Raw genomic sequence first — 21,997 nt, 5'->3', positions numbered from 1 at the left:
TACTTCAGAAGATGCCTCTGCCAGTTGAATGGGGGAAGCGCGGACGGCACAGATTTTGGCGAAGCTCTCGGTGACATCTGCTTTGAAGAATAATGTTGCTGTAGACGACCGTTGCAGTCAAAACATGTGGTGCACTGAAGGACAGCGAAATTGTGAAGATTGTTCAACCCCATGATGAACCAAGTCCGGAAAGCGGCGTCAACAATGACACTGAAGATGAGCCGCAACCGACTGCTGCCGATGCACCTACGGCCTTGCTCTTACGAAGCGCTTTTTGCCGCTGAGGACAACAAGGAAGAAGCGTTAGGGCACATCTACAGCTTGCAGAACTAGCTTTCAGCAGCGTGATTCGGCAAGAAAAAGCACAGCAAGATGACCCGACTATTTTTCTGAACAGGGGAGTCTGGTCTTGAAAAAAAAATTTTTATTAATGTAGTTACAGATATGAAATCTTCAGAGATGTACTTTTGTGTGCCGATTCTAAATATGTCATTTAACTTCATAGGAAGTACAACAATTACATGAGTTTTTGTGAAGAGCTTTTAAGAAAGCTTGACGCAGACAACTTGGTTCCCTTAGCATCAAGGAATGCAGTAAGGGTAAAATTATCATCGTGCCTATCACAGAACTTGATTTATAGAGTTTTGAAGTTGCCACTTTAAAAATGCGAAGAGAATTTTGCATTCCTATACCTGAAGTGGCAGCTTCAATACCCTATAATTCAAGTTCTACGATAGGCAGGATGATTATTTAACCCTTATACTGCATTCATATATGTCAAGAGAACCCAATGGCATGCATTTTAACAAGTTGTCTACGCCAAGCTTTCTTGAAAGCTCTTCATAAAAATGTGCACAACAACATAGTGGTCAAGGAATTATTTTACATGAAACTCAATTACATATTTATTATCGGCTTGCAAAAATACATGTTTCCTGAAGATTTCATAATTGTGACTACATTAATAATTTTTTTTTTTTTCAGGACTAGGCTCCCAATGAAATTCGACTTCATGACTAATAAAGATGCCGCTTTTGTGCTTAACTGGAAGTTTGTTTAATTCTATGTTTTTGCAGTCCCCGTGAACTTCGTATTGAAGCGGTCAATAGACCTCTCCCTGATGTAAACAGTGTGACGTCAAAAAGGTGTGCCCCGATGGGCAAAATCGTCGACTTTCGGTACTGAACCGGTTTTTCTGGTGACGAGCGCTCCCCCACCACCTTTGTTCCCCGATTCGAAACGCCTCAAATCCTTTCTTCTCCCGGTGTGAGCCTTCGCGGTACGGCGCATGTTTTGCCCATCGGACCAGAAACACGTGCGCTGATGACGTAGGCCGGGAAAGGTCTATTGTAACACACCAAACTTGGATACCTCCAAATACTGTAGCCATTGAATAGACAAGCAGTCTCTTAGAAGCTTCCATCTATCATTTGAAGGAACGACACAAACAGACAACAGATGCACTGAAAGAAACAAAAGGCAGCCAAAAATACACAAATTTTTCTTGCAAAAAAAGAAAAAGAAATTGCAACAAATTGCTGTTGACTTGCTGCCTGCTTCCCTCCCTTAAACACATGGCAATCCATAGGAATGACATTCTTTCAATACAACTTCAGTCAGTGTGGTTCCGTGCACCCTCGCAGCCCATCCTTCATTCCTTTAGCTGACAGTTCAAGCGATGGACCTCAAACACAACTTGTCTCCTTTGTGGGCACTAGCCCTGCTCTGACCCCTTAGGTTTGCTTCCTTGCGATGCATCCTCTCTATACTCCGTTTCACACATACCAGGCAACGCTGCGGAAGTAGCACGTCCGCGAAACGATATTCACCCCGTCACATATCATTCGTACTTGAAGATTCGGTCAGTAGTATTTGGACGAAAACGAAGAGGGATATAAAATGAAGCGGTAGTATTGCAAATCACGGTCATAGCTGTGAGGTGCTCAGCATTCGGGGCCTCTGGCTATAATTTTCACCGAGTCTGAACTACTTTTTAGGCACGGATGAAGTAAGAGCAATTCACCCTACCAGCCACATATCATACCGCGAATGTCATTCTTACATCACAAATTCTCGATGAGTTGCAGAATGAAAATGTGTTGAGAGGTAAAACGAAGTGCAGAAGGTTGCCAGTTATGGTAACCAAGATTTGTTGCAACGAAATGTGCTTGTGTTCACTTTGGGTGTATGGCGAACTATTTTTTGGGGCATGCACAGGCGTTCCAGCTTTGGCAGCATTGCCTGTTATGTATGAAACAGAGTGTAGTCAACTAGCAAGGCAGGGCGCCTAGCACCTGAGAAAGCGTGATTGTTGCAGCCACAGTGGAGACACTGCCCTCCCTTTTTGGCCTGGAGAACTCGTTGCGTGTGGATGTTTCAGCCCGGCACTCTGTTCTCCACAGTGGGGCAAGGCCTCGTGGCAATGTTTCTCGTGAACTCGTCCCGTTTGGCACCGCAGTTTCTCCCATGACCAAGCGTGGGTGAACATTGCTGGTGAGTTGTATGATTTTGATTCCTTAGCGCATTTTGTTGCCAGCTGGCGTTATTGTTGCAGCAGCAATACACGCCATTTTGGAGCCAGCACGCATACTGTCAGCGCACGCTCAGTGAAGCTCACAAACGCATCGGCGGTTTGGAAGGTCAGCTGCAGTTAAGCAGGAAAAACAAATCTATCACCCCCATTTAAACTTCACACCTCGGAAGCCCCTTGGGTACAGTACAATCTTGATGATATGAACACAGCTGATACGTATTTCAGGATGATGCGAATTCATAAAATCCCCCCAAGTGGAGTACAATGTTCAGATGTAGGATGTTCCTAACACTTTCCTGCGCCACTGAGGGCGATACTAACATGTGAGCTGCAACCACACCCTTGTGCACTAAGTGCTACCCCAAGTGCCAGGTGCAACCCTAAGGGCTAAGTGACGGCCCAATCGCTTATCGCACAGTATACACAGGAAGCGGTTAGTGGCGGGGCGTGGCCTGCACATGCAGACGTTGCCAGTCGCAACGTACAAGCCACGCCCCCATATATACCACTTATGACTGTGCTGCCCATGATATGCTTCCAACAACTATAAAGACAGGCATCTAGATTAGATAACACATTGAAAAATCCAAATCCCTATTGCAGAGTAGTAAAAGTGCCCAATGCTGTAAAAGTATGGCACGTGGCTCAGGGCTCTGAATAAGTCGACCTCAGAGCAGCATCCACATACTCTTGCAGAAAGCAAAATGGCTGCATAGACTGGTGGTGTGCCCCCAATGTAAGGAATCCTACGCACACTTGACACGGTGTCCAGCAGGCAGCATGGGCCAGGCTCTGGGGCCACCCTCAAAGGCCACATCCTTGAATGCTCCATAGGGGACTGCCACACTCTTGGCTGGGTGCACTGCCTGCACAGAGGAGAGTCAGCTGCAGCATTTGCATACTGGCACACCTGCAGAAGCACTGCAATGTGGAACCACAAAACAGCCCCTTCTTTTTTTTCTAGGCAGTTAGAAACTGAGGAAATTGAAAGCACGGCATGCTACAGTACAAAGGAAAACGTGGGTAAACTTGAGAGACAGAAAGAGAGAACATACGCACCTTCCACCAGTGGCACAACTGCCCTCCCACACCAAGAATGCCGCAATGTGCACCCGTGCGCACATACAACACAGCTGCAACACCAGCAGCAGGCACTCACCCGCAGTGGCTTGTAGCAGCCCAGCAGCAGGGTGGTGCGTAGCGTGCCATGACTCAGCTGCAGGCGAGTGTGCCCAGCCGCCAGGCACTGCAGCCGCAGGCTGGTGCAGCCACGGCCAACCGGCGGGCCACCTACGTCTGTCCCACACGCCATGGTTAGCTCAACACCCTGGCATTGCTACACACCGAAGGAGTATTTCCCGGCACACTCAATCCTCGATATTTCGAGCTTGAAAGGAGCCACAATCCTCAACTGTGTGGAGGTTGGATTGAGATGTTAATGCAATTGATAATGATAGGACAAGTCCATCCATGCGACAGTTTAAGTAATCACAAGGTCCCTTTGATTTGGCTCGGGCAGTTCAAGTGCAGCCTGGCAGTGGCATCTTCCAAAACAGATGGTTCATTGCAGGCCTGGTCGTCTGCTAGCACTGGCGACGCGTCCCAATTACAGCCAGCTGCGTGGCGCCAACATCAATGATTGCCAAAATCCCAAACCACGCGAAAAAATTTTCAACCGGCAAATCACAATTTGGCATTGCCATGAACCAACCCCACAAAACTATTCTTGGGTTGAAAGTTTGGGTGTGGCCCTTACATGGATCTTTTTTTTTTTCAATACTTCCTTCGGAAAAACAGAGTGCGGCCCTTAAACGCGTTTATACGGTATACACACACAGTTAAAACTGGATATAACAACGTTGAAAAAGTCCGGGATTTTTCGTTACATCCAGTTTTCATTACATGCAGTTTTTGCAAGAAGACCCGAAAGACCAATGCAGAATGGAAACAAAATAGGAAATAAATGTCGGTTAAATCACCTTGAAAAAGTTTGCAGAAAACCCCACTATTCGAAGCCATAAACACGGAGAAACGTTCCACGGTCGTTTCGCGATTGCGCTGATAGCACAACTGCCGCAGCTCGCGCAACGCCGCTACGAGAGGGGTGGGGAGAGAAGGGAATGCGGGGGCATCGCAGCCAAGCTAGAGGAGAGTGCACACGTGGTCATGCTGCCTCCGTCGACCAGCCATGGAGGCAGATGCTTCTTCACGCATGCTCCTTCTTTCGATCTTCCCGCCACTGTTGCCCCAGCAAACGGATTCTTCGCCTTGCGTCACCGGCACTCTCTGCCGCCCCCTGTGCAGAGTCGCAACACGCGAGAGCTAATGGCAACCAAGTGAGCCACCGTGCAACGGCGATAGGTGCACACTGCTTGTGCCATTTCGTTTTTGCTATGCTCCATTATTTTTCTCTGCTTCTGAGCACGAATTCTTGTAGTGCCACGTGGTACGACGTTCCAAAAGCAAAAGCATGAAGATGATGAATTTTTATGGTGCAAGGGCATCTGTGGCCAAAAAGAGCCCTGGCACAAGGTGTTTTCATCTACTGAAGGTGGGGCAAGGATCCCTTTCCCTAGGAATTCACCCTAAAAAGCCGAGCACCAGGCCAAGGGAAAGGTTGTACCTATTGTATCATCGGTGGGTACCTGGTGGCGCTGGGTATCACACCTCCCCCATGCCCGGTGGATGCTGAAACCACTAGGCCACTGCTGCGGTGCCCAAAAGCGAAAGCAGAGGAGAAGCGCTGACGGCGCTGACACGACGCACTGTGTCAACTGTAGTCACTTCCAAGAATTTAGTGCTCAAGACAGGACGAGAAAAAGAGAGATGACAACAAGAGCACTTGTTGCGATTGTTGACGTTCCTCTATTTCAGTTTGTGTTCACCGTTGTGAAACTTTTCTGGCAAGTTTTGTAACTTAGCACAAGCCAACAGATAGTCGCTTAGAGAGTTCACTATTTCAAGGTCAACCGCCACAACACGTTTGTTACATGAAGGTCTCAAATGCATGTGCTTCAATGGGGGCGGTGTTGGGAAATTAAAAATCTTCATTATATCAAGGAATTTGTTATATGGACATTCGTTATATCGAGACACAAACACACGACTAAATGCAGGGAATGGCCACTATAAGTGCTAGCGCACTAAAAAAACTGATTCCCAGTTAAACAATCGGCATGAACCATTGGCTGGGCGGCACTGGTGGCAGCTACTTCACGCTGACACTTCCTGTGCTCCCGCTCCAACGCAGCCCTCCTGGCCCAAACCACCGCCGCTCTCAATGCTGTGAGGCCTTCATCACCCACCATTCCTCGATCTTGCTTTGCCGCCGGCAGGTTTCTAGCTCAGCAGCAGGCACAACTGGGTCTGGTAAGTGTCGACGTCAAGCCCCGCGAGCATCACGAGCGTCCTCCGTATCACTCATAGCATTGCGGTTGCTGCTCCATCCACGTGCAATGGTTTTTTGGTTTTTAATTTTCTTTCCCCAGCTGCCCACAGAGGGACGATCAGGTGGGAGAGAGAAACACAAAACCGATTAGACCAGGTCATATAGTCGATGACCTTCGCGGCTGTAAGCGCAAGCGCTGAGTGGCAGTGGGGCACCGCTCGTTCTTTCTACCTCTCTGTTTCCGATAGCATCCCTCCATGTTCTCCCCCTACTTCTTCTCTGCTTTCTTAAATTGCCACCCCTCTTTTCATTCTATCATCTATCTCTCCTGACCGTTTCTACCGGTGACCTTGGATGGGCCTCGACACGACGGCTCACGATGTGCTCCTTTAAAATGGCTCATGGTGTAGTAGAAAAAGTCGTTGCATGCCCACAGCGTTCGACTTGACTGCTTAGTTTACAATTCAGATGGCATGACAAGCTGCACACTTCCTCCTTTCCAGAAATTATTTATTTCTCCAAGACTGTCATACGGTCCACGTCGTTCGCCTGAAACCGTATCACACAAGGACACCGTGACACGCCCTCTGACGCTGGTTTCGTTTCAGCATCGGGACGATGCTTTTCGAACGGGGGGGGCTAATGACGCTAGCGCTACTGAAGACGACGACGTGAGGACATTAAGGAAAAAGGACGAAGTTCGCCACCGTCGGACTCGGCCCCGGACGTTCTTGGGAGCCTTCCAAACCGCCTTGAGCGTTAGCGCATCTTACATCGACGTGACAATATCTTCAATGTACACAAGGACACCGTCATACTACTGCACTATAGCTGCGTTTCCACTTCGGAGAGTGCAAGCCAGCAAATAGGGACTAGCCAGGGGGGTGTTTCGGTGTCAGAACACCGCTCGAAATTTTCTGAGCGCTGTATTCCCTCCTCCCCAACTCCTTGCGGCCTTTTTTCGCCCGTGCTATTCACAGTGCATCGATATAACAAAATGTAAAAATGAAAATAAGAGCGCAAGTTTGTTGACAGAAATAGTTCCTGTTCTAATAGGAAGTGGTTATTACCGAAAATAGTCACTCTTCTTTGCCATTGCATGACGTATGGCACTCCGTTTAATGTAGGCACAGTTACACCAAACAAACATGCTTTTTCACGTCAGCCTACTTTTTCGGTTTGGTTTATTGGGGTTTAGCGTCCCAAAGCGACTCAGGCTATGAGAGACGCCACAGTGGAGGGCTCCAGAAATTTCGACCACCTGGGGTTCTTTAATGTCCACTGACATCGCACAGTATACACGCCTCCATCGAAATTCAACCGCCGCGGCCGGGATCGACTACAACACCCCCCAAAAAATATTTCTGGCTAGACCACTGCCAGCAAAGAACTCGTGCTGCACTGGGCGAGCACTTTTTCAGAACGAACACCAAGTGCAGCAGCCGCATGCTGCACTCCTTAAAGTGGGGCAGCCAAATCAAAGAGGCCTACAGGTTTGAACTGAGCAGGTCTAGCAGTCACTTGTAAAACTCAAGCAGGCCAATAATGAGCTGGTGTTGCAGTTACTGAATTGCACCCAAATAACACAACTTAGGTCGGACAGCCCACCTGATAGAACCTTGATAAGGCCCTTGTCCACGAGCTCTGCAGTGAGGGAGACCTGGCTGCAGTCGTCAAATGGCCTGAGCTGCATGTCCACAGCTGCAGCAAGGGAAACGGAACACAGGCAGCTGCAGCACAGCCGTGGCCAAAGTAAAGACTATGCGCACCAGGCAGAGCTCCACAGCTTTGTGCACAGAAGCCATCAGAGTTGTGCACTGCGTCACCCTACACCACTACAGAAATTCCACCACCATAGTGACTACACACTCTTTTCTTAGCACCTGAGTTGGCAACTACCCCGGCGAGGGCTGTCAGCTCGTGCATCTACACAGCCATGGGATGGGTAATAAACTCTCATGCTAATCCCAGCAGCAGCACTTGAGCAATATGGTGTGCAATCTATGCACAAACTTGACACAATTCCAAACCACAAGGCTGGCAAGCTTTTGATAACCCACAAATTCAGCAAAGTCACACATCCAAACATCACATCACAATACACCTCCGCTTCAGCAATCTTGTAATATAGTCAGCACAGTTCATAACACACACAGGGCATATGGTACATTTTGCAAGGCTAAGAAGATTTAATAGACTGATGTAAAGGACTCCTAACTTTCTAAAAAATATAAGTGCTCCTGACTGTTCCGTTGCAGCCCCTCGATTAGCATGTCATACGGCAGTGTCACTCACAACCACACACAGCGTTCATCATCATGGAGATCACAGGCACACACATCCTGCACCATACCCACAGGGCAAAATACATCCATAATCATGCTCAAAGCAATGTGTGACAACTGCAGGAATAAAGGAAAGATGGAGGCTGCTTATAAGCAGAACTCGGTACAGTCACGAGAGCTCAGTCACCATTGCATGACTATGTAGTTGACAATGCCACCATTGGCAGCAGACTGCACATGCTCACCCCTCACACTAAGTCCCAATGTGCTCATAGCCTGCGCAGCACAAGCTTTACGCACTCCTTCCAGCACATACTGCTCGACCTGTGCCCCAAACATTGTTAACTAAAACAGCAGCCAACGAGGGACAACACACAGCAAAGAGACACGACACGAGGCTGGTCTGTAACTCCGTCCTTGTTACAGCCTTTCTTCAGGCACACGGTGCACATGTCGTGTCCGGTTTTTCTATCAACATCCAGGCAATGTTCTACTCCATTCCCTATGCCGTTCCCTACGCCTACGTGCAGCTGCGAAAGAACAAGGTGCAATTCCGTTTCAAAACGCTGTTCGGATGACGTTGGACACCTTTCTCGAATTGCTCAGCCTACTTAAGGGCTACGATAGTGAGGGCTACGATACTTAAGGGCTACGATCTCCAGATATGCGGACAACTCTCATTCTCTGCGACGAGGAAATCACACACGAGTCGTACGACTGTAAGGAGGCCTTCCAAGCCAGTTGTCCGACCTTGCCTTCACAGGAACGCAGTACCCGTTTCCTCAATCTGGTGTTGAAGTTTGGCGCTAAGGACGTTGGCTAGGGATTCGAAGCTCATGCTAGGAAGCAGTTCTTACCATACAACTCCAGTCACTCAAAAGTTGCCACCCCTGCAAGCATTGCAAGCTGTGTCCCACTGCTCCGAGAGTCTACATTCACCAAAAAGAGCGAGAAGTCAAAACGTGAAGTGCTCACCCTCACCAATAAAGAAAAAAAGATACCTAGGACAGGTTCATATATTTTAACGACGGGTCAGGTTTATGACTGAGGATGGTTCTCATTGCACCCTTTCTACTGTTATTTTGTTCTTATTTCTTCATCAATTTTGTTTAGCCACGTTATCCTACCTTGGTTTTAGTTTTTTCTTTCTTTTTTTTTTCACTTCTAATATTTCATCTGGGTTGGTGCTTCGCACCTTCAGTTTTCTGCATGTGTTTTTCCTTGTTACGTCGCATATTTACTTCGCCTAGCCACGTGTTTCCATACACTGCTCTTTCTTTTTATCACATCTAATGATCCTCTGGGTTGGCATTTTACAACTCCCGTTTTTCACACGCATTTTTCCTTGTTACTTTGCTTTTTCTGACAATGTTCAACACTTGTTTCTCTTGACTATGCAGTGTTTTTCCCGTTGACTCTCCTTTACCTCTCCCCCCCCCTCCCTTTTTGCCTACATATTGTTCTCTGCGCACAAATAAAAATCAGTTGTTAGTCAGCCTCGTGTCGTGTCTCGTTGCTGTGTGCCGTGTCTCGTTGGCTGCTGTTTTAATTGCAGTATGAACCAACTAGCTCACATCCAGAACCCTAAACCCTGCATCCACACTTACGGTCATGACCATACATGGCCACGGCCACCAGCAGCTCGCCAGCCGGCAGCTCTGCCTCAAGCACGGGTGAGCCAAAGGCCTCCAGTTCAGCCACGGGCACCAGCGTCACGTTCATGCTAGCCGGAGCAAAGTGGCCATCACGCGCCACCAACCGGGCCTGGCCTGGGCCGCCCCGCGTCACCATGGTAGCCACGGGGCCCAGGGCTAAGCCCTCCACTGCAGCCCACAATGGGGCCCCGTCGTCCAGTTGCCAGCGCACGGGGGCCCCCGAACCGCCATGGGCAAGCGCCCGCAGGGTGTACACAGGCTGCTTCTTGGGGTCCCAGGGCAGCCACACTGCCTCAGGTTGCACTGACAGCCGCTCCTGGATGGTTACCTCCTGCTCGCCTGTGGCCGTGGCCCGCAACAGCGCCCCATCCTGAGAGAGAAGGGTATGGCACAATTGCTTTGATGGGTAATGTGGAACTGGCCATTCTTAACTTTACATTCACAGATCCCTGAAAGTCCTCATAACACTCCTGGCGCAGTGGTGCAGCGGATAAGTGATGGCCCTGCGATGGCAGGTGCTGCCATCAGTGGGCTAGTGCAACCCAGTTTGCTAGTCCTGGGGGCATATTCTGCACCGCTCTCAATACTAAAAAGTTACTAAAACGCTCACAATGCCGCCATATGCAACGCTCCCATTGGTCGGCCTTGGCCGGCGTTTTTTGCGTCAACGGTGACGTAGTGAACACGGCTGAAGTGGTGACGTTGTGCACCTAATTATGCGGGCTGAAACTTGAGAGCGAAAAAGGCAGCTCATAAACCGCTCTCAAACTTTGTGATCGAATATGGCGGCTGTTCCGCGCGAGCAACGGTGTAGGAGGGTGCATGAAGACGGTTTTGACGTGCGAAACGAGTTGTTTCGACACTTCAAGGAGACTGCACAATGTGCACAATGGCTGTGCGACAACCTCGCCGTTGAACTCGGAGTGTACGGGTGAGCGCGCTGTCGGTGGATCGGCAGGTACAGTTCGCGCTGCGCTTCTTCGCCACCGGTGGGTTCAAGGCGCCGTAGGAAATGAAGCAAACGTCGGCGTAGCTCAGCCGACCGTGTGTTTGCGGAGGGTGGCGGAGACCATTGTCAACGTTGGGTCGCAGAAGGGGATGTGTTCGCTTTCCGGCGAGACTCGAAGAGAAGGCGGCGGAGAAGCAGGGCTTCCTTCGCTTAAAATTTCGCCGCGGCAGTATCGCCGGCTGCGTCGGGTGTGTCGATGACACACTCATCGCCATCAAGAAGCCGCGGGCCAGCGCTGCGAGCAAGTCGCAAGGGGTTCTACGCTGCTCACATGAGTGAGTAGACCTTGGCCTCTGTTTTCGACCGCATGAGTTCGGCTACAAGTGCGGGCCTCGGCAATGAGAGTAAGTTCGTGCTATGCGTGTTTTTTCTCAGATCTGTGGTGCGAACATGCGTATTCTGGCTGTGGACACGCGCTGACCCGGATCCTTCCACGACGCGGTCTTCTGGCGCCACTCCGAGGCGGAGGAAGGCCTGCTGGACGATGGTGAAGTTTTTTCTGGGTAAGCTGTAAAAAGGCCCTCCAGCACACTGCATTTGCCCTGCTCTGCTAAAGCTACAAGAATGAGCCTGGCTAGTTACACCAGTGCAGACACTTTAGAGTATGGTAGAGTGTATTTTTAGCCAATTACAACAGAAACACAGCACTCATACAACGTTGTTGAAATACATGATATTTCCTGTCTAAGAAACCAAGGCAAAATGCACCTGACAGCGTTTGTGTTGTGTAGGCAATCATAATTCATCATTTATATCAGTAGGATGGTAGAATACTGACCTTATAGCAGTGCTCACTTATATATCACCATCCTGTGCTGTCTGTATGCTCATGAATATCATGTTCTGCAGAGCCTGGCTGTGGGCTATTGGCATGAGTCTTCCATTGTATAGTAGAGCGTCCTGTAAGGCTGTTGAGATCACCGAGAAAGAACATGCTTAACTGCGTCATTTTTTGTTATGCAGGAGACAGTGTCTACACATTGGAGCCAGCCATGGCTGCTTGCACCACTGGTGTGGCATCACAGACCCGACCAGCTGAAGACCTGTACAACATGCCACATTCTTTTGTGCTATATGCGTTTGAGCACTGCATCGATAGGCCGAATCGCTACTTCCTGTGCTTTCAAAGGCACCGTACGCACCACCGCCAGTGGGAGTGGACAGTGTGCATCATCACTGCGCGTGCTGCACTTCACCTCTCTTTGGATGCATCCATGTCAGCCGAGTGCACAGGCGACACTGCCACTGACCTAGAAACAAGGGCTACCTCTGCATGCCGGCTGCCTAGTAGAGACAGGATCCCTTCTTGCCTACCTCCAGGGGAGACCAATGCACTACTGTATTTTCGGCCTCTTAGGACGACCCGTCTCCAGAGGCAGGCATACCTTGAGATGGTGCAGGGACAATTGCGGTGGCAACTCTAGCGTCAGGCAATGACTCACCATGCTGGCGTGGAGAGTCATATCACAGCCACTGTTTCTGTTGCCACCGTCATTGCCTCGTGTCGGTGCACAACACGCATCTGCAAGTGTGTGAGCAACTGTGTGATGTGGTTGTGCCCTTGCCCACACCCAGCCTCGTGGTCTGAATGGATTGCCAAATACAAGCCTTTATAACTGTGTTTAAACAAGTGCCCCACCAGCTGCCACTTTATTGGGAGTGTGTTTCCCAGTCCCTCAGCAGCTGGTTGCAGTCTCTCTCTGAAAGCAGAAAAGGTGTTGAAACAGCTCACCCTGTGTGTTAAACGCATCAGTGTGCACCCTCTTTTGCCAATGCTTACATTGACCCACCTGCCCCTTCCCTGCTGTCACTTTCCGCCTTAGTACTGTGCCTGTGGTCATTACCTGTGCGATGGACATGCATAAAACCAAGAGTGCAGTGCTGAGTTAAGGCACTAAATGTTTGTGATGGTTGTTGGAATCAGAAAGCACCACCAATGCTTTTTTTAGTGCAACATACATTCAGTAAGAGCGTTTATTGTTTTAGCCACAGCATTTCACATGACCATTCTTATTGCAGTAGAAGCAGTGTATATACAAGCATACTTTACCTTGATGTGCAATGATCATATGGCATTTTCAAGTGCAATTAAGAAAAAAAATTTGAGTGCCTGTTTTCTTTCACACAGAGGGTGCCTGTTCACTAAGTACTGCATGGTACAGTGTACATAATGCATTTTCAGGACTTGAAAACATTTTGGCATGTATAAAATGCATAAATACCAAAGATAAGCTTTTAGCTTGATGGTAGGTGATTAGGGGTTTCGCTCTTTAGTAGAAGCTAACTGCAGCAAGGAGAATGCTGTAAAAAAATTCATAATAAATATTGTAAGGTGCAGTGGCCACAGTGAATGCTGAACGACTAGAAAATCCTCACTGATAGACAAAGGTGCGTCAACATCACAGAGAAGATGGTGTGTTTGTAGATGTTGTTTTACAATAACAAAACAAGCAATACCATAACTGGGAATGCAATGCTCTACAGCTCGAAGAATATACAGGCAGTTCCATTATAGGAAAGTTTCAGCACTTAATGACTGCCCCATAACTGACACCTAGCTTGGTTTGCAATAGGACAACACTATGAAGCCTTGCCCTTGATAACTGTGACAATGCCACATGGCCTGACAAGTTCCTTATGCTGTCACATAATGTGTGCAACAAGTGCACCTTAAACTGCTTTCAGGCTACTTTTCCTCTCGGTATTTAATATCCTTTTTCAACTTTAATGCTTCGTCTTTTGTACAAACTGGTTGTTCCTTTCTCTATTGGAGGGGCCTATATACAACGTGCCTCAGCTACGAGGGACCAAGATTTAAAAAAACCAAAGTGTTCTCCTGAACTGAAAGAAAGTGCATGTTAGAAGCTATGAGAAGTATGTAAAACCCTTCAGACACTGCCCTCACCAAACCCAGCGATGCCAACACGATCACTCCACCTGCTCTGCAAAATGCAATAACATATTGCACACTACTGCACTGTCCTACCTGTATCACCTCCACACTACATCACTGCCCTGGATCATAGGCAACCTGCAGTGTAGTTTGCCGGTACATGTGGCGCCGTCTCGCGGCCGAAGAGACAAACACTGAGTAGGCAGCTCGGCGTGCCCAGACCGGCTCCGCTTCCCGAGAAAGGCGCAAACAGCTAGGTTGTAGGAGTAGTAGCAGTGGTTATTGGTACATTTAATATGGAAGGTAAAAGAATGTTTGCTGCCCCGGCATCTGCTATCGCAGCTGGAAGCACCTGAGCTGGGGCAGCGGAAATAAAGGATAGCAGGCAGTGTGTAGAAGTGGAAGGAAAGGGGTGAGGGGATAGTAGAAAGGACAGCGGATGGGGTACACTGTCAATAAATATATTTACATATCTACATGATAAATATAAACATATACAGTCGATCCCGGATATATCGAACTCGAAGGGGATCGCGAAAAAGTTCGATATATCAATAATTCGAAATATAAAATATGCCTATTAGACGCTTATTTTAAAATTGCGCAAACTCGGACAATTTACCGGGATCGTAGCAAGTGGGAACTTAGCGATTTACTCCTCTTAAGTCCACAAAAACGAAAGCACAACTCCACGATCAGCGCGCTTTATTTCGCAAGAAAAAAGTCAGTGAGCTTTGCTTGCCTCTTCCTCTGCACCATGCAGTTCATTAAGCTGTCCTCAAGCTTGTTGATAGTATCCAAATGAGAAAGTCCAGTGCCCTCCATTGCGCCACAACAGCGACGAATGACGCTGAATGCGGATGCAAGTTCAGCCGCAGTGTATGGCGGCTGGGCCTCTTCGCACAATCTTCGTCACTGCTCGGGTCCGCTTCCTCGGTATCGATGATGTCAGCGACGATGTGAGCATCAGAAATTAGGCGTCTGCGGGCCTGCGGCCAGCACGGTTTCCCTCTTCCCAGCTCCTTATGGCCATTCCCATTTCCTTTCACCCCCCCCCCCCCCCCCCCCCCCCCCCCAAAGTTCCCATCACGTGACTAAGAGCGCAGCTGTCCAAGGCCAGCGCCGCGTGAACTTTTATTAGGAGAAGCCCATTTGCAGGAGCGCGCGCTAGTGGAAGAAGCCCACTTCCAGGGTGGCGCATACTCGGAGAAGCGCACTTGCGGGGGCTCGGCATGGCACGGAGTTCGATATATCAAATATAGGGTGCACAGGAGTTCGATAAACGTAAACAAATTTGCTATACTTTTGCATGAGATTCCCAAGGGGATTCTACATCTGTTCGATATAGGCAATAATTCGATATATCCGGGTTCTATATATCCGGGATCGACTGTATACAGGTCGCACGCGCGTGAAGATGTGGAAGATCAGTACAATCACACGCGCACGACACAAAGCACAGACACAGCTGGAGTGGGGGCGTCCAGCTGTTCATCGTCCGAGTAGCACACGCGGAGCGTTCGGTCGCTGCACGTAACTACCTGGCGGAGAACAGGCGGGACGTCAAGCCCGCCTGTTCGAGGAATGCACTAGAGATGTAAAATTTCAAGAAATTTTGAATGGCATAAAAAAAAAAAACATTCTTTTCAGGGTTTCTTTCATGAAAAATTTGAAATTTTGCAAAACATGTCAAAAACAGATTTATTTGCAACAGCACAACGATCAATAATAATGCTCCGAAGTTCAGTCGAATATGCAGTTATAGATGACATATTGTGAAACGAACTTGTTCTATTGCACCGAGAAGATAAATAATGATTGGCACTTCAGGCGAATATGGACATCTAAATATCATATTTGTGGAACGAATTTCTTGTTCTATTGCACCGAGAAAGGGAACATGAAAACTGATCTATAAGTCACTCCATATCGGACTCATAGTCACTGTCGCTGGATGCGGCACTACGCGCAGCAGCATGGATTGAAGTTGTGTCCACAGCTAGGTTCGACTGCACATACACGAGCTTTCGAACGCGTTCCCCTGAAAGCCTGTTGCGAATCATCCTTGTTCGCACGTTTCCGAAACGTGACCAGTTTCGTTCGCAGCTGGCGGTTGATTGTGGCATCTGCAGCAGTCCGCAAGCCAGTTAGCGGCTGGTTGGTGCAAAGGCCTTGCCACCAGGTAGATGGGGCCATGTGCTTCGCTGAGTCCCAGACCCCTGTCCTGGATCAAATTCCTGCGGATGTCCTGTACTCTGCTACGTTGAAAATCAAGAAGCTAGGCTTGTATTTGGCTAAAACCGCTTACGTGCACAGCAGCCTATGCTATTTATGTTGTGTGTGTCGCGCTGTAAAATTTGCAGCCATTTTGTTCTACTTCAGCCGTGAGTTCAAGTTTCAGTGTGTTTTTAAGTCAAGCCTGGATCTTATATGTGACCTGGCCATCAACCCGCGTACTCGCAGCACGAACATTTCAAAAGCACTACCTGGCACCGGCGATGACGACTGCTCTCCAATCGTTCAACGATGCACACTGTAATGGTTATCAAATTAAAAACAAAAACCTAAACTGAAAGCAAGCAATCATAAGACCTTGAATTTGCATTGTGAAATTTTCGATGTTTCTTTCCATTTTTTCTCGTCTGAAAAAAAAAAAAACTAAAAAAAAACGTTTTTTTTTTCCAAAATTGCAGTTTTTTTCAGGCCTTTACATCTCTAGAATGCACAGAGGCTCACCATTGTTCGCTCACGGGTGCGCGCACTGCCCTGCGGCCACAAAAGCGTTGCGAGGGTAGTTGTGCAGCGTGCGGATTTTCTGGAAGCTTTGCCTCAGCCGAAATTTCAGCGCCGTCGGTTTCCTTCACTGACTGCACATGATTACTCTCGTAAAGGCGACGTCCTTTTTCGAGCTCCGGTCGCCGAAAATACACATCGATGGCATCAATAGGCTTGAATCCGCAATATAAAACAACAGACATCTTCAAATTCGTACTGGGCGCGCACGCCGCAAAGAGCGTCCGCCTACCCAGTGTCAAAAAAAAACATATGGTGGCGGCGCTGTAAGCAGCGCGACAGCGGCGCCGCCTGGCTATTGCAGGGGGCCTATATGCAAACTTGAACGTTGCCTCTGCACAGTCATTGCGGAAAAATCAGGTTGCTGTGTACCAGTCAACACTCAATTGGCTCAACTTTCCGCCCTGTTGCAATTAGCCTTTACACAAGCCATACAGCCACCCTACTTATTCCCTGGTTGACCCCTGACCAGTAAGATCAGCAAATGACCTTGATGGAACAAGCTCATTTCACCCTCGGTGACAATAACAAATTTACCAAATCAAGTGCTGCCTCTCTCTAAACAAATTAAATGGAGCATAAACATCACAATTTATGCATCTCGCACAGGCACAAAAAAAAAAAAAATACCACAGCAACTGAGCATCATCCGAAAGGAACATCAAGTGCTTAGCCCGATGTGAGCAGCATCACTTGGTTACGAGGCAGATGAGTGATTGTTGCCCCAGTAACCGGGCTTGACGGCCCTCATTTCCCGCACTGAGATTGCAAGCTCCCAGCACCTGCACCTGCACCTGCCTGCTCCCGTCTATCGGAAGTTGCTGCAGTGTGATGATTCATGGTCGTCCGGTATTTTATAAACAAAAATAAACAGAACCACACGTCACCCTTAGAGCACATTTGTCATCGATAGTAGGTGCCGACGGGGCTAAATTAGTCTTTGTCGATTTTCCAGACGAGCGCTCCTTTCAAGTCGATCTTGGCAAGCTGGCGGTAATCACCGCCTTCAAACAGATTTTTCCGCGCACTTAAGACATCCGGTTAGTACCTTGATTCTAGACGACGTGCGAAAAAAGCTGCAGAGCCGCGGAATCAGCTGTTTTTCTTTCTGGCTGCCATGTTCACGATGGATGCATATGTGGGTGGATGCATGGAGGGTGGGTGGATAAACAAGGCTGAATCCTTTGAATCGAGGGGCAGTTCGCACCACCTAGCCGACGTTTTTCCGTCATTAGCGCACCCTTGCAGCATGAAAATTGACTGAAGAGTAAACTTAATTGCAAATCTAAGAACGGTTCTTGTTTTGCTTAGTGTTGTTGAGTTTGAAACACAGCTTGTTAACAAAATAAAACATTGTTCATTTTATTCACTGTGTCTTTACAGCAAGACGTTAGCATACGGTCCCTTGCCGTGCAAATAAAGGCTTTCGGGGCGGAGGTCTGCTACTAGCCGCTAAAGCCCCTAGATAATCTGATCTAGGGACTTCACTGGCCACCGCTGATTGGTTGATTCCGCGGTCCGCAGCTCGCGGTGTCGTCATTTTGACGTCACGCTCTCAAACTTGAGAGCGATTTTGAGAGCGGTGCAGAATAGGACCCCTGGGCAACTTCTCATGACTAATCATTAGCTGCCACCTGCCATGGTGGTCAGTTTGCTCACAATCCGGTGGGCAGGTCCACAAGGTCACATGACCTAGGCTGCCCACCTAGGTTGCTTCCCCGGGGTTTTTCACTCACAACACTGATGACGCCGGATCTTCTGCACAACAGGAGACTTAACGCTGTCATGTTAAAAGAAATGCCGCGCAGAGCAACGCCTGTTCATGTACACACATGGCACAAGCAGCCGCGACAAGCCTCATGCACCATGAGGCAGCAAAGTAGTGATTCATGTAAGAGGAGCATTTGATTCTGGAGAATTTGCACTGTCTCGAGGGCAGCTCTTCCCTTCTGACTCCTTTGAAATCCCATCAACTTAAGGTGGCACGGTATGGCTCACACAACCCCCCCCCCCACAGGGCCCTCTGGCGGCGCAGGTGTCCCAGCTGTACTCCGTGGTGTCGCACTGCATGGTCCTCTGATGATGTAGGGAGAAAGTTTTGCTTGCACCGAGGGGATTTCAAGACAGGCGGAGGATGAGTGCAGAACTCGGGCTGGATGCAAGCGGCAAGGTACGTGAGCAACCATTATTCACTGTCCCTGAGGCCTCTGCAGACAGGCATTCGCGTGCCTTGTTTTACACGTCCTAACATCACAAGCCGACAGCCTCGTGCCATACCTTCGCAGAACCTGCAGGCGCCTGGCGAAAGTCGCTGAGTGCAACCGCCGCCACTGACCCAAGTAAGCAGTGGTTTGCACCAGAGTTTTCCCACCGCACCGGTCTGCACACAGCAAACCATGTCCACATGCGCATCTGCAGCGGCCCGCTGTCAGGTTGCTGTGCATCAGACGCGCATTTGTTGAGGGAGTGCAATAGAGTGCTTGTGTTTGTATGGTAGCTGTCTGCACAATAAATATGTGTACTGTGAATGTGCTAATTCTCTTAGAGTGAGAGCGTACGAACACGGCAAGAGCTGTCTGGACCCCTTTCAACTCGGTGCTCAAACCACATAGTGGGTCTCCCTCTCCACACGCCGTCCGGACATGTAAGGAAGCGCACTCTTGGTCTAAGTACTGACACTGTGCATGGAAGGATTAAGGAGACACACACAGTATGCAGAAAGGCCATCTAAAAAAATAGAAACATTTGGCAGGTGTCGAAACTAATGTGTGTCCTTGATGGTGTCAGGGAACCTACATAGTGTTTCTGAATGGGTCCACCATTCTGCACTGAATCCTAGGCACAAGTGCCTACAGACAGCAGTCAACCAAAGTGCTTCAACTGTAGCAAAATTGTTGGTGCAGATGCCACTGAGGGCAGCAGCTGTTCCCATCGTGCATCAACACCCACAGCACTAAGACAATTCCTGCTCCGTAGGCCCTTGTGCCATCGCTTGATTCCCTGGACCTAGAAGGATGCAGTTAACGAGCTCTGCTAGCAATGAAGGAGTTTTGCCTGATTTTACTCACCGGTCGCCGACATCCCTCCAGTTCTGCCCGGATCATGGTGTGACCAGTCTTGAGAGCACGCACCTTATGTAGTGTGCCATTTTCAGTGGCGTGTTCTACCTTAAAATACTCAGGTGGAAATGTGACACGAAGCTCCAGGCCCTGCACACAGAAAAAGAGAGGGTTGAGCCACCAGTGCAAGCCCTCCTTCTAACATGGGGTACCCACCTCGCTGGCATGAATACGGTGGTGGTGATCATCAAACAGCTGCACCTGCACCGTGTACAGGCTCTGGCATTCCAGCACCCAGGCATCCCCTGGTGACACCGACAGGCCTGCCGGCAAGGAGGAGTGACGCATTTTGAGGGTGAAATGAGAGCATGTGCTTTGGGGCGACCCCAGGAGGAAGTAAAACACTGTTTTGGAGCAGGTTGGGAGCAGTATGGACAGCAGTTTGGAGAAATTTAGCAAAATCCTCACGCGCTTTCCAGTTAGACCTGAGCGGATAGCAAAACACTGGGTGCAAAGTGAATTCGAATATTAAAAATTGAGTCGAACTGAATCAAATATTTTTCTAAAAATGGCAGGTTAAATTACAGACGAAATGTTTGGCAAAGCAAGGCTAGAAAAAAAAAAAACTTAGAGGTGTGCAAATTTATTTATTTATTTAGCAAGTATACTGCCAGCCTGTATCCCAGGCGTTAGGCAGGAGTAGGTACAGAGGTTATACAAGTGCAGAAAAAAAATGCATTGCAACAGAAGTGAGCAACCAGAGTGAAAAACGGTTCTCTAGTCCAAAACTGAATACAAAGCAACAAAAACATAAACATAGCAAAACACTTCCCATGAATTAAGACATGCATGCCCTGTACTTTGTACAGGGCTTCTAGAAACAAGCTCACTGTCTAGCAATTGACCAAGTTTGCAGGCAGGCCATAACATTCAGCTATAGCGAGAGGAAAAAAACGTGTACAGTCTAGCCCGGTTATAACGAAGTCGGCGGGAATCGGAAATCACTTCGCTATATCCGCTACTTCGTTATATGTGGACTACGAAAAAAAATGCAAACATCGGCATACCGATTTATTGCCGCTGAAAGAAGTCGTCCAGCGTCCCCTGAACACGTTTCGCGAGTGCGGACTTCAGGATTGCGGCTTCCATACCATCCAACTGCGAACCAAAGATCTGGTCGAACTCCGCGATAACGCGATAACGATAAAAATGAGCCACGCTTCCAACATGCACAATGCTGCCGCGCTTTCTCCCTGCCTTGCGCACCGCGGCACCGACATAAAACAAAGCGCGCGCTGCCACACCTCCTGCAGACTGCAGTCCAGCGGTGGCGCCGACTGCCTGGGAGAAATAGAGAACCGAGATTGGCCAAGATGGCCGCTCTCTGCGACGTCATCGAAAAAAAAAAAATCGTCCCTGTTCTTTTTTACATTTTTCCCCTGCGCAGCGTGCTCTACCGCTCTACGCCGTGACGCCATTCAAGGACGGCGCAACACGAGACCGGCGTGCCATGCGATGCAGTGAAGCAACCTTTCGCTCCGCAGGAGAGCAGACGACAGCACGAAAGGACGCCGTCAGCCGAATTTTGCTCTTATTTTCGCGGAAAAAATCGCCTCGAGGACGCAAAAATGTGTTGATTGGCAGATTATTTTTCGGTTGGTATTAAATCTCTTCGTTATATCCGTTGACGCGCTCTTATTTACTTCGTTAAAACCGGACCCAAAATGTATTGAAAATGCAAAAATGGGAATGGGAAATTGAAATCTCTTCGTTATAACCGCTATTTCGCTATAAGTGGCTTCGTTATAAACGGGCTAGACTGTGCTAAAAGAATTCGTTTTAAACAAAAATTGTGCCATTTTTTTTTTAAATGACAGGAACCCATAGGACGGCAAGTAACAAATGCAACTAATATACCTTCCTCTATTTTTATTTTATTATGATAATATAACTAGAATAATTTTAATTTGTTGTGATGACGTCACATACCCAGCTATTCCAAAGTCAGGACCCTTAAACAAACTTTGTTGGGTCCCTGAAGTTCTGTGTTTGTATTTCATGTTTTATGCTAAATAAATACTTTCTTCTTTCAAATCCTGCAGTTCACAATAGGGCTGTTAGGGATATATTCCAGCTGTAACAGTTAAAACAAATCTGACAGCTTTGTGTTGAACATTTTCTAGCTTCAAACTGTTAGTTGTCCATGGATCCGATACAGCCGCAGCATATTATATATTCGGACATGACTTATACGAGACAATATGGGGTAATAACTTGGTGTAAGCGAATTCCACATGGAGGTCCATGTTTACAAATGTCACAAGCATCTTTCCAAAGACAAATCCCTCAACAAAAAAATCTGGTGTCTCCACCCCTCAAAGC

At 48.3% G+C, this 21,997-nt stretch overlaps 2 protein-coding genes across 2 annotated transcripts in view; one reads left to right on the top strand and one right to left on the bottom strand.

Annotated features, from left to right (window-relative positions):
* The window catches only part of Snp (Snipper), a 302,062-nt gene that overhangs the window by 247,681 nt on the left and 32,384 nt on the right, over window positions 1-21,997 (top strand). The window lies entirely within an intron of this gene.
* The window catches only part of Gp210 (nucleoporin 210), a 132,022-nt gene that overhangs the window by 99,348 nt on the left and 10,677 nt on the right, over window positions 1-21,997 (bottom strand). Inside the window, exons 8-13 of the mRNA XM_089541563.1 lie at window positions 19,832-19,938; window positions 19,625-19,765; window positions 9,814-10,231; window positions 7,530-7,622; window positions 3,693-3,829; window positions 3,288-3,399 (exon numbers count right to left, since the gene is read on the bottom strand). Of these exons, the coding sequence (XP_089397689.1) occupies window positions 3,288-3,399; window positions 3,693-3,829; window positions 7,530-7,622; window positions 9,814-10,231; window positions 19,625-19,765; window positions 19,832-19,938 (1,008 nt within the window). The remainder of the gene's footprint in view (window positions 1-3,287; window positions 3,400-3,692; window positions 3,830-7,529; window positions 7,623-9,813; window positions 10,232-19,624; window positions 19,766-19,831; window positions 19,939-21,997) is intronic.

This window comes from Amblyomma mixtum, chromosome 1 (assembly GCF_055824585.1).
Source record: "Amblyomma mixtum isolate Tamu chromosome 1, ASM5582458v1, whole genome shotgun sequence".
Lineage (NCBI taxonomy): Eukaryota > Metazoa > Arthropoda > Arachnida > Ixodida > Ixodidae > Amblyomma > Amblyomma mixtum.
This window is presented reverse-complemented; position numbering and strand designations above follow the sequence as displayed.